At 39.6% G+C, this 13,267-nt stretch overlaps 1 protein-coding gene across 2 annotated transcripts in view; it reads left to right on the forward strand.

Moving 5' to 3' along the window:
- The window catches only part of PTPRB (protein tyrosine phosphatase receptor type B), a 66,705-nt gene that overhangs the window by 20,908 nt on the left and 32,530 nt on the right, over positions 1-13,267 (forward strand). For both annotated transcript variants that reach the window (XM_042792926.1, XM_042792927.1), the window contains 6 exons: positions 2,643-2,921; positions 3,271-3,528; positions 5,150-5,413; positions 7,880-8,149; positions 9,938-10,198; positions 12,351-12,617. In XM_042792926.1, coding sequence (XP_042648860.1) covers positions 2,643-2,921; positions 3,271-3,528; positions 5,150-5,413; positions 7,880-8,149; positions 9,938-10,198; positions 12,351-12,617 — 1,599 coding nt within the window. The remainder of the gene's footprint in view (positions 1-2,642; positions 2,922-3,270; positions 3,529-5,149; positions 5,414-7,879; positions 8,150-9,937; positions 10,199-12,350; positions 12,618-13,267) is intronic.

Consider the following 13,267-nt stretch of genomic DNA (forward strand, 5'->3'; position numbering starts at 1 on the left):
TTCAAACAACATTAAGTCTTCTGGAAGATTCCTTTGTAGACCAGGAGACATTAATTCATATAGTACCAAATGGTATAAAAATATCTTTGTGAAAATATTTTATTTCTGTGATATATCAGGTTGTACCGTTGCCAGCAGAGACTTGTATAACAATGTAAATGGCTTTTTAAGTGTTTGTTTCCATCCAGGGCTCTTTCAGCCCAGGCACTTCCCAATCTCATTGTTCCTTTGTTCCAGCGGATGTACAAAGCACTGAGTGTTTTGTTTTCTGGACCAGATAGATTAGATAAAGTCTGAATTTCTGAACTTCACCTTCTAGGCACGCAACTCTTTTCTTTGCTAATGCACCTTAGAAGACAGATTACCCAGGACAGTATAAACCCTTATAAAAATGTAGATGTCATATTTTGTAGAATTTGGCAAATAATACAGATTACAATGTTGATTACTTTTGCAGGACTAATGAGCAGTCAACCTTATCCTGACTTTGTCAGAGAAAGAGTTAAACTTCTTGACAGTTATCATGACTGTTCTCTTGATATCAGTCAAATTACAATTTTTTCAGCTGGCTGTGCATCTGACCATATATAGTTCTGGAATTTATTTCTGCCTCCCAAAGTTTGACCTTTCTGATTAGAACAATTGCCTTCAAGGAACAAGATTATACCCCCACTACTCACTTTTGCCAACATAATAGTCTTTAATGGCTTAGTATATATTATAGGTGGAGCTGGTAGTCAAACCTATTGTTAAGATTTCCTGACACTTTTCATTAAAACCTCCTGTTTCAACTGCTGTAACTGGGGGAAGTTTTAACTATTTGGCCTGAAGTTTGATATGCTTGGTCTTTGACTTGAGTTTTAATTTTTTTTTTTTTTTTTTTTTATATTTAAGCAGAGTTAGTTTGGCCTTTAAGAAAGCGGTCAAGAAAAGAAGATAGTTATTTTTATTTATTGATTTTGTTAATTCAATTTTCATCTCTTTTTCTGAAGAGCACTAGCATCTCTGTGGTTCAAAGCAAGAATCTGAATTTAGGCAGAGACTTGGGTTCAGAGGGACACAGTATTTTTCAGAGAGTCACAGAATCACGGAATGATTATGGTTGGAGGGACCTCTGGAGGTCGTCTGGTCCAAGCCCCTTTCTCATGCAGGGCCAGTTGCCCAGGACCATGCCCAAACAGCTTCTCAATGTCCCCAAGGAAGGAGATACTCCCTTGTTATTCCTAATATACTTGATTGACAGAGCATGCCACCAAAACCTGGCACCAGTATGTTCTCAGCAGAGCTTTGTAAGGAGCGATTAAACTCTCTGCACCATCCAGGCTTTGAAGAAAAAAACAGCTTAAAGGCTACTAGCCCCGTGATACGCCTACCGCTGTATTTGGAGGGTGATGGGAGGTTTGGCTTTGTCCTTTCAGCCTTTAAGGTTCAGTTTTTATGTGATCTCACAGTCCTTCATCTGCCTTGTTCAGGGAACCAGGCAGCAATGACTGTTAGACAGACGGTCCTAAACTTCTGTGTGTCAGGCCCTGGTCATACAGAGACCTCAGTTCTGACTGGATTCACCATACACTCCCTGCCTGATGCTAGGCAGGAGTAGCACAGAGGGTACTCATGTGGAAGCCAAATTTAGTTGTTAAATGGTTGAGAAACCTTTATTCTTTAACTCCCCAACTTTTGAATGCTTGATTTTGCTGCTCTGGGTTGTTTTATGATACCTTTTTAATATGCAATTGCTTAACCTTATTGGGAGACATGTCAATGCCATAGTACATCAACATGTAATACTTTTGATTTGCATGAAATCTTGTGAGTGATGAAATACACCTAGAGAATACAAACAACCAGAGTCTTTTGTTTTGGTTAATGTTTGCCATCCCTTTAGAGTGTATTGTATTTTACAGGTGATTTTACTTGAGAGCTCCTAAATAAACAATGTAATAAATGTTGAGACTTTCTCAGAGAAAGAGTCCCAATTAAATATAGTTCCTAAAAGTTTATCTAATATACTGTTTGGGGTTTTTAAAATTTGTATGAACAATACTACAGCAGAGCAGAAGCGTATTCTATTGGAATCTGTTTGAAGTGGTTGAAATTAATACTAAAACCAAAGGATTGTTGCCCTTAAAATTGTATAAATGCTCGTGCCCATTACTGATAAAGTGTTTAGCATGAGTGCTAGGAAATGAAGGCCACTGATACCAATGTATCTATAAAGCTACATTACAGTGAGGCACTGAGTGTAATTTTCTGGGTTTTCATGTTTGCTGTTTCTTATTAAAGTTCTTACAGTTTTACTATCAGCAGATTTCCAAGCTTGTTATATACAACCACTACTGGAACTGGTTTTCAGCGTGTCTGTGTGTGTGTGTGTGAGTGTGTACACATACACACAAGTGACATTTCTGAATTCTGCAGGACTCTCTTCTGGACAGGTTTCAGTGATACAATGTTTATAAATGGAAAGGAAAAGACTTTTTGAAAAGCATTGGCAGCATCATGATGATAAAGGGAGAGTCTTGGAAGGTTTTTTGTGCTGTTGTGTAAAACAATGCAAGAAATACTAGTTTATGTTTTCTGTTTTTTTTTTGTTTGTTTGTTTGGGTTTTTTTGTTGTTTTTTTTTTTTGTTTTTAACTACAGATCCCTTACCACCACCTCGTTTTGAAATTAATGAGGAAAAAACTACACTCACAAGCTTGCAGGTTCAGTGGGATCCTTCAGATGGAAAGGTGGACTCCTATAACCTAGTATTATTTGATCACGATAATAAAAAGATACAAGAAGTCTCCCTACCAGGAAGAATTTCAAAAACAGAAAATACGTTTTCCAGTCTCATCCCTGGGAATAAATACACCATTGTCCTCAGTGCAATTGCTGGAAATAAGAGTACCCCAGAACTTCACATAAGTGGATTTACTGGTAGGATTTCTTTTACTGTAGTTCATCTAAATAAAACCACTTACAGTATTTTGCAGTTCTGCATTTTGAAACAAATATATACAAGTCTTCTACCTGGCAACATATATATCTGTGTAAATATATACTGATTATAAGTAGAAATAAACAAAATGTGAATCTCTGATTAAAGCAAAGAGTTGTTTGCTAAGAATGGAGACATGTTGTTATGGTGTATTTGGATATGAATTTGGCCTTGGGTTTTCACTAACCTTAAAGAAACTCAACATATTTCCAAAGTAAATCTGTTCAAAATTGCTAAAATTGTGGAGATAACCACTAAGCCTTAAGCATGTGTTTTTTATTCCAACAGTGCCATCCCCTGTGAAAAATATTCAGGTCAGTGTCAAGACAGACACTATCCATGTTTCATGGTCTCCTGGCTCTGGACATGTGGATTGTTACAGGCTGGTGTTACTGGATAATCATGTCACAGTTCATGAAATTCACCAAGAAGATCCTCTGACCTCCTACACTTTTACAGGACTTACAGCAGGCCACCTATATAACCTCACTATCATAACCCAGGCTGCAGGACTGGAGAGCAGCAGTTCACAAACAGTCCGGACAGGTATCATTTCAGAATTCATCAGAACAGAACAAAACACTAAGGCCATAATCTAATAATTTTACAGGACATATTTCAGAATAATAAATGATTCATGTTCCAAGTGTATATTCCCAGCCTTCAGTGGCTGAATTACATTTGGCAGGTGTTTCTCCAAAAGCTATAAAGGAAGGTAGAGACACCATAAGCTTATTTAGCTCCCTAAGTGAGTACTGCTGCAAAGTTAGTGGCTAAATTAGCCTGTAGGATGTCTGCAGCTCATTTATCTGCACTGCTTAATGTAGGCAGCTCCATTAAACATGTAAAGTTAGGTGTTAACAATCTGAGCCCAAGTGCCCTACTGTCACCTCGTATCTGTGAATGAGATTCATCTGACTCCTGTATGAACTTCTTCAATGAACTGAGGCAGTGTGTAGTCTGGTTGTTTCACAGTAGTGAAGACAGTTTAACTCCATGATTCTTACTTAGCTGAATAGGAGATGTAGAGCTTGTGAGTTTTGCAAAAAAATACTTTCTGTGACTTTTTCTCTGCATTGCAAAATAGCTGCACTTCTGAAAAGGAAGGGAAAAAAAATGTACAGCATGTTAAGAACTTTAAAATTGAATGTTGGTTTGTTGTTTTTTTTTTTTGTTGTTGTTTGTTGGGGTTTTTTTTGGTTTTTTTTGGTTTTTTTTTTTCACAGAGGAGTATTGATTCACAGAACCAGAGTTTTAGAAATGAATTATTTTTCAGGAAGATTTTTCAGGATAGAGTTCTGTGGTCATACAGAGAAAGATAAATTGACACCCTACTAGATTCCAGTGGTTAAAACACTCATGTAAGCAAAACCAGGGTCAAGCCTTTGCTTTCCTTAATCTCTGGGAAATGTAAGGTGCTATTTCTACTGAAATCTCACTGCGTAGATCTAATTTAATATTAAGTGAGCAATACTGTGGTGTCTAGGGCACATGAATGAGTGCTGTTTTCACCTATCACTGGCTGTTCTGGGAATTATACTCTTGCTGCACTTTATTTCTTCAGAATTTTTTATTTCTTCCTGTTGTGGGGTGCAGAAATTTTAAATCTCACTGAGTTTCTGAGAACATAAAAGCACTCCATCTAGCTTGCATTGTGGTCCTCTATTTCAGTACCTAGTGTGCTCCAAGCCTGAGAAGGGAAGATATTGAAGAGAACTATGTTTTTTTTCTGGTGGAGCATTTGAATAAAGAAGTCTGACTCCAATCCCTTCTACACTGGTATAGAACAGACATAGTTCCAATGATCCTGTAGTGTCTACTCTACCAAAATGTATGAAGGCATCTCTGTTATTAGGAGCATGTGCCTCGTCTGGTTTATAGTCAAAATGACTAGTGTGACTGCAGACATGGCTAACAGATTTTCTATTCTGTGAAACAAGAGTGGGCATTGTAAGAGGTGTCTCTCAGCAGTGGAATATCTTAAACAGCTCTGGGTTCAGTTTCACTGTGACCAGACTTTGCCCTTTCACTCTTCAGGCATAATCATTCATGCTCCATCTCATATAACTATTCAAAAGCAAAACTTAACTATCGTAGTTTGGAGGTAGCAGGTTTTATATGTTCTGTGGTAGAAGTATTTTTTTCTCTTTCTTATTTTTTTTTGTAGCCCCAGCTGAAGTCCTAGATTTGACGGTGACTAACGATGACAGCGTAGATGCTTTAAAAGTTAAGTGGAGAAGACCTTCAGGAAACCTCAATTTCTATAATATCACTCTGTCTCATCTTGGATCAGTTAAAGAAGTCAAAACTCTACAGCCACCGGTCACAGAGACTCACTTTGACAGGCTGACTCCAGGACGTCTTTATCAGGTTACTGCCCGCACAATCAGTGGTGAACTGTTTACTGATCGGGTGGCAACTGGCAGGACATGTAAGTCTTCTGCTTCAGTAAGAACGTTGTAACCAATGTTATTTTTGCCTACACTGGCCTTGTAGAAGATCATTGTAGGAGACAAAATTATTTGGATTCCAGGCAAAATAAGATAAAGAGCACGATATATTGTTCCGGGAGTACCCCTTCCTGACTCTCTGGCAACAGTTAATCTGGCAGCCAAAAGCAGCTCCAGCAGAGCTTGGGAGCAGGAAACAATAACGCATTTTGGACCTTATAGTTGGGTCAGTCTGTTACAAAACTGTTCCACACTACTGCACTTCCGACCAACTTTGTTGTCTTGAATTCAACTCAGCATAGTATATAAAGTGAGTCACATTGTGGGGAAGTCTGCATGTAATCAAATTGTTAACGGATTTTTAAGTAATTTTGCAAGGTTCAGTATTATACCTTGCTCCAGACACAAATCTACCAATAGGAAAAGATTAGGTCTTGGCTTTCTTTACCACCAACAGCGTGGATTAAGGAAGGCAAATGCAGCCTGGGCATAGCTGGGTTATGTTTTGTTTATCTTCTTTCAGAAGTATAATTTTCTTTCAGGTGTCTCTTATATGAATTCTGAACCTGAAAAACTCTGGCATAATTCTCCCACAGGATTACTGGCCACAAAGGTGTGTCATCTTCTCCACACCAGCCTAACCCAGGCAGAATTTACATGTGAAAAAATATATAAGTGGGTGAAGAATACATACATAAATTGTTAGTAGGCTCAGAGCCAAAAAATATAAAATATGTGTGTGTGTGAGAGAGGGAGAGAGCACAGAGTATTTATTTTAGAGAATATTTATCATCTGCAGCTAAACATCTTGTGTAAAAGGCACATCCTTGAAATATTTAGCTGCTACCCCACTCTCAGTGCAGGTTGGAAGAGACCTGAAAAGCCTTTCATGTCCAGTAAGTACAAAGCTGGACTGGTTACATGCATGTCTTTTTTGTTTGTCTAGACTACCATTAAAGACCTTTAAGTTACCATTTCCATCTGAAGGGAGAGCTTCAGGCTCTCACTCAAATCACTGGTCCCCAGATTTGTGACCTAGACCCAGTACTTTCAAAGTCAGGGATCTAGAAGTCCCGTTTCCAAGGATGCTGATCATGTGCAATTCCTCCCCTTGACTTTTCCATAGATACCAAGAGCTTTGAAAACAGAGTCACTTCAGCAGAAGATTTGTGGCCTAAAGATAAAGTTGTAAATCCAGGCTGTCAGGTCTACAGACACAGAAGGGGTTATCCTCCTAGGATCCCTCTGTAACTTGCAGAGAGAGCTTGGTGCCCACGAACATAATCTACATCACTGTGTAATTAGAGGGTGCCCACAGCAGCAGAACGTGCTGAGGAATGTTGTGGCAAGGAATATGAACAATCTCAGGGGCTGAAACTTTGTACAGTAAGGGTGTAATGATGTCCAGCCAGTCTGACAAGGCTGAACTTTATCTGTTACGATGTAAGTACATCCATGCTTCCTAATAAAACACTGTGTGCTTTTACCCACTCACTCAGCAATTGAAACACATCTCCCAAATTCACTGGCATGTGGGATATCTAGGTCTGATACCCGGCTATGCCTGTGGGAAGTGAAACGTAAGTATTTGTGGTGCTGGTAGAAATCTGTCAATCCTTTGCTAGGTACTGAGCAATTAAATATTAACTAAGCCAGAGAAAACATGAGAACATGATTCCAGCCTTGTAGTTTGCAGTTAATACTTGCTGATGGTCTCAGGGCTCCAAAGCTGCTCGAGTATCTTAACACTGAGCTATAGGTATCCTAACCTAAGGGTCTGCATCTGTCTTTCAGTCTCCAGTTGGTGTGGTTACTATTTAATTATTCTATGAAAATCAGAAAAGCTTTGGTGGTCCAGTGTGACCTGCAGCAGTAGGGCAGGAAGGTTGAGCATGTAAATTCAGGACCCTTGAAGTGGAGGACAGGGTGGAGTGGATGTTGTAACGAACCTCAGTTTGAACCTCAGCACCTTACAGCTGGGAAGGACTAGAACATACAAGGCCTTTGTGGAAGAAGCCATCAGATTTTGTATTTCTGCTGCTGAGACCAGAATTTGGCCTACAGCGGTTGAAGCTTTGGCCTTAGCTTTGAAAAATTGGTTGACAGTTTCTAAGTGAGCTTAAGTCCGGGAAGAAGAATGGGAAGCTAACTGAAAAATGCGAGCTGCATCCAAGAAGTGCATGAGGGCGATTTTGTCTACCCTAAGAAGGGCTCCCCATTTCTGATGTCAGAAACCAACAGTGAAAAACTGAGTGGTCTGTGTGGGGAAGAGTAAAAGTTATCTTTAAAATGAATTGCAACTTTTGTAACAAGGTGCCTCACGTTGCTCTCACTGATCCAGGTGCTCTGCAATAGCTGTGCTGCGAGACAGGTTTTGGCAGTGTGCAGCTGCGTCTTACCAGAAATACCCCCCCTTCAGAATTACTCTCTCAATCTCTGTATTTCAGTTCCCCAGAAGGTTTCTGAGCTGAGAGCCGGTGGTGGTGGCTGGCTGAGGTCTCTGCGAGTGAACTGGCTGCCCCCTGTGGGAGACTGGGAGAGGTTCCGCCTGCTCCTGTGGAACCGCTCAGCCCTGGTGCTCAACACCACCCTCGAGAAGGACACCACCGAGTACCTCATCCACGGCGTGGGCCTCATCCCTGGGAGGCAGTACGACGTGGACGTGGTCGTGGAGAGTGGCGATTTGCAGAGCAGGACTAGCTGCACAGGGAGAACAGGTCAGTGTGCTTGTCTGGGAAGTGTGAAAGTACAAAATGTTCAGCTGGGCTCTGTGGACAGGGAGGAAGAAAGAGCACTTGGAAATCCACAGATGAATTTTACTATTAATATAGTAAAAAGGAGATCCCTTGTAAACAACAGAAATAATTAGTTTTAGCAGTCCTGTGAAAAATTTCAGGGTTATTTTTGTGGTGTTTTCTTAGTGAAAATTTTGGGGATTATATCACCATTCTGTCATGACTGAGGCATTACACTACATGTACAACATTTCACAGTTATATTTTGTAGCTGACTGCAGGCACCCTACATAGTTCTTAAAGTGATCAATATAGGTCCTCCTGTACTGTTCATCAGTATTTTCAGTGTCAAACCGGTTTTCTTGCCAACCTGTATAAAATATATCAATGATGTTAACCAAAGCTGGCTGAGGTGTATCCTAGCATGACTGTTCCATAATATCCCAGTTCTTGTTCCTGTGCTCCAGAAAGAAAATGCAGTTAGTCTGTTCAAGTCAGCCTTTGCAAAGGAAATCCATGTACACTGCAGGAACATGAGTGGAATTCTTTTGCAGCATGTTAGTCAAAGCCACATCTGATTGCTTCAAACTTAAAAAAATAATTGCAATATAATTGTTAATGTTTCTGCTCTATGAATACAAAATAAGTGCAATTCAAAGGAAAAGAAGACTTGGAGGAGGAGGATCAGGCAAGGCTCAAGCCCGAGCCTTATTTCACTGGAGAAGGAGATAAGATAGGGCCACCCTACTTCACTTCATCCTTACCCATCCTTGTGCCCACCTTTCCTGATACACCCTTACCTGTCATCCTCTGAGGGCTTCATTTTGTTAATTTTGCACAATGACAAGACCCGTAAAAGCTACAGAACTGAAGCTTTCTCTAACTTCTAGTCAACTTGATCAGAGCAAAGCACATTCTCATCTTGCTTACTTTGATATACATTACAAATAATTTAAATTTATGGTGTTACTTTTAATTGACGCAGCAAAGTGATTAGAACAAGGTCTAATAAAGAATATCCAGCAGTGGGTGTATCACAACTGTGTTTGACCCACAGTCAGGTACATAATTTACCTGTTATGAAGCACAGGTATTAGGCCCTATACTGACTTCATTTTCTCTTCCATAAACCCACAGTCTTGGAAAATGAGTTGTATTTCAGTGTAACAGGGACAAAATCGGATTAGGGGTGTATGTTAGGTAACAGATGCCCTCTGTGTGCATGCATACACACACACACACATGAACACACACAGAAATTCACCAGTCAAATTCTTTCTTTTATACCACTGTAAGTTTGGAATGTCTCTGAACTTGACTGAGATATGAACCAGTGCAAAATCAATGTCATCCTGAACCTATAATTTCCATCCTTGTTTGTTACAGCTAAATTGGTGTAGATCTGTTTTATGGTACAAATGTTTTATATCCCTGTCTAGCACCCACAGTTCAAGAGGAAGCTCACTGCCTTCACTGCATTTCCATTCATACTAAAATATATAACCTGACATAAGTTTAAACCCAAGCATTTCAGATGTAATGCATTGCTGAAGTCTGCTGCTACAGCCCTTTACTGGAAGAGTAGCGCAAACACTAGATTTGTAAGATTGGCTTCCTAGAGAAAGGTAAAGAATCTCCTCTCGATTATAAATATTTTGCTGCTATCGCATTTCTGTCTTACAGAACGGATTCTGTACAGCACCTTGAGATATGGCATGTGTGTTCACTACAAAGTCCTGTTCTCGTTGTGATATTTGTGTGCTTTTACAGCTCCAGAGCCTGTTCTCCAGCTCCGTGTGAAGCATGCTAATGAATCTTCACTTAGTGTCATGTGGGTGACTCCTGTTGCGGAATGGGACAGCTATGTGGTTTCACTGGGAGACAGGGATCTTACTGTCATCAAAAAAGGGCTTGCAAAAGAAGCTAAAGAATTTACTTTCACTGACTTGGTACCTGGAAGAAAATATACAGCTACCATCACTACCATTAGTGGGATTTTAAGCAACTGGACTTCAGTGGAAGGAAGAACAGGTATCATCCTGTCAAACTATTTTAATCTTTATTTCTGTTAACCACTAACAACCTTCTTTGTTTTGTAATGAACTGAATGAACTCAGTGTCTAAATCTCAACAGTCTCGAATTTGCATTTGTTTCCTCAATAGAAAAGTTATGTTTCTGAGTCTCTTATTTCTGACTCTCAGTTGTCTTGCAATATTTATTTAAGGCGTTGGGAAAATGGATATGTAATTCCTGGCAAAACAGTCCTTTGAAATATTATGTCACATCTGATCAATCTACATTAGCACAAGATTCCATATAAGAACAATTTTCACTGGGTATCTTCAGGAAGGTCACTTCCTTGATTCAAAGCATTCATCATCTGGGAAAAAAAAAATAACACCACCACCACACAGGAAAATCTTGCTTTAGGGAGAACATTCCAAGGTTGACAGACACAAAACATATGTGACCTTGAAAATGTATTTTGTATGTCTCTGCTCTTCTGATTCCAGAATCAGTATCTGTTACTTAGGATGATGACTGTGACACAAGGAAGGTCCCATTCCCACCCCCTGCAGGGTGCTAATTTTGTGCACGTGTGCAAGTTTTAAACCATATGTGTTGCTTTACTCTGCTTGACTTACGCATTCTCCAGCGCAAGCAAAGTCTTAAAGTGTAGCTCTGGTCTGGCACAGCACAGGGAAAAACGAGCTGCTGGTGTATGAATCTAATCGTGCCTATGGCTTGATAGTGGTCCTTACTTAAATGTTGTAACTCCTTCCAAGGCCTGAAAAGTTTGACTTACGCTTCCATTTCTTTGCTCTGTGATTAGATAGCTGGGATTTCACTTCCTTCTGCCTTATGCCCCTTTAGGAGGCCTGTTCAGGCATCAAGGTTACAGTGTCCCACTTCACTGGTATGAATCAATGCCTGAAAACAAAACAGGCAGGGTAGCGCGTCAACATTGCATTCCACATGATAAAGAACAAATATCATTGAATTTGAACGTGGGTCTTATTAAGCATTCCAGGCCTCTGAATCTTTTTTGCGATAGGACACCTTAGAAGGTTTGCAAAATATTTCTGTAAAGATGCCAGAAGTATGTCTTATACACAACCCAGATTGGTCAGCTTCTAGTGAAGCCTGAGGTACCACTAAAAGTGCCTTTAGCACAGAAATGTTGCACTTCAGTGTCTTGTTGGAGCTTACTATGGTATGACAGCATTATAAACCAGGTGGGATTTCTGATCGTTTTTTTTTATTGTTACATTTTTTCAGCTATGTGACTAATTTTCTAGGTTTTGTTAATGATTGCTCATCCAGTACTTTGTGTGCAAAAAGGCTGATATAAAACAAGATATGAAGCTCACAATCACATTTTGTAAAGTTAGTGTTCTTTATTTCAGTTGTGTTTTCTCATGTAAGCAGAAATACCTAGAAATAACTGTATTTCATTGTTTGACCTAATACTGTAAAATTAAAAAAAAAAAAAAAAGAAAAGGATTTGGTGTAAAATTTTTGCTAGATATTACATTATTTTTGTTCTTTCTTCTTCCTTTTAGGTCTGGCTAAGTGCACAAACTTAGATAAATGTTCAGTTTGTTTAACAATTAATTCATCTTTTGATGCTAGAAAAGTTAGTATCCTGCAGATCTTCTGATGTAAAAAGTAAAACCAAAACAATCTGTCTCAGCCCCAAAATTAAAGGGTGTGACACTTCTCTGAGACTGTGGCTGAAGTATTAATCAAACTATTTTGCCATTTAATAGGAATGAGGGATGGGGAATTGGAGAGGAAAAGGAGAATGAAAGACACAGACTGTATTTGAAGTAGTCATAAAAAACCCGAGTGATTTCCTAAACTGATGGCTTTTGTTTAATGGTATTTATAAAATGCCATCTCTTCCAGTTCTCTGATCTTGAATCATTTTGGTCTGACTGAGAAAAGCTGTGCAAAACCCAAAAGACCTTTCTGTGCCTTAGATATTTTCCCATAGACCACATCCCATCAGACAGGAAGCAGTCCACAGTTAGATTATTTTTAGTCCTGTTGAGTCTGGCTGCAAACTGGAATGTTCTTTTGATACACTTCCTCAGTGTGACTAAACTTGGGTTATTTGGGGGATTTTGTTTTGTTTTATTTTGTTTCTCCTCAGTAACATTATGACAATTTTCTTTGCAGTGCCAGCCCAAGTGACTGGTCTGACTGTGGAAAGTCAGGGATCAACCAACAGCTTGTTCACTAACTGGACAAGAGCACTGGGAGATGTAGACTCATACCAAGTGCTACTGATTCACGAGAATGTTGTCATTAAAAATGAGACTGTTCCCAGTGAAACCAACAGATACCACTTCTACCCCCTGAAACCTGGAGGACTCTATTCAGTTGTTGTCACCACTGTCAGCGGGGGGATATCTTCAAGGCAAACGATTGCAGAGGGGAGGACAGGTAAAAAGAAAAATACTACAGCATGTCTTTTGTCAGTTCCTAAAAGCTGAATTTATTAAAGAGAATGGTCTTGTGATTAAGCCACTGCACTGAGAATTCAGAAATACATGAGTTTCAGACATATTATTCCTGTATGTGACGTCAGGCACACTGTGGGTCCGGGTTCATGTTAATGTAGCTTTAGGGAGCTACCTGCTCTGCCTGCCACAGGAGCTCTGTACAGCAGGATCACTGCAGTTAAGACAAAAATATGCCCTGAGAGTGATGTACAGCTGTGGTGGGTGAATCACTCCTTGGAAAGGACTTTCTTGTTCCATTGACTGGATGACAGTGTAGGCTGATTGCTGCTTATTTAGGTGTGCAAATTAGCTGCCTAAAGGTGGTGGGATGAACTTGTGTCTCAGCCTCTCATGACCCATTCTTTTTCTCCAATCCAACATTAAAAAATGTCCAGCAGGTTTAATTACTCACTATGAGGCCCTTCTATACTGCATAGGTCAGAATTTGTTATTGCAACAAATTCTGTAAGTTTAATGACTCATGAAATGCAATACCAGTCCTTTGGATATTTAGAGAGCTAAAAGCTGACAACACAGTGCAATTTCACCCTTTATGTGAATTTGGCAAAGGCTAGACATTCCGCAGTTTGC

This window comes from Tyto alba, unplaced genomic scaffold (genome assembly GCF_018691265.1).
Source record: "Tyto alba isolate M040663 unplaced genomic scaffold, T.alba_DEE_v4.0 Super-Scaffold_2, whole genome shotgun sequence".
NCBI lineage: Eukaryota > Metazoa > Chordata > Aves > Strigiformes > Tytonidae > Tyto > Tyto alba.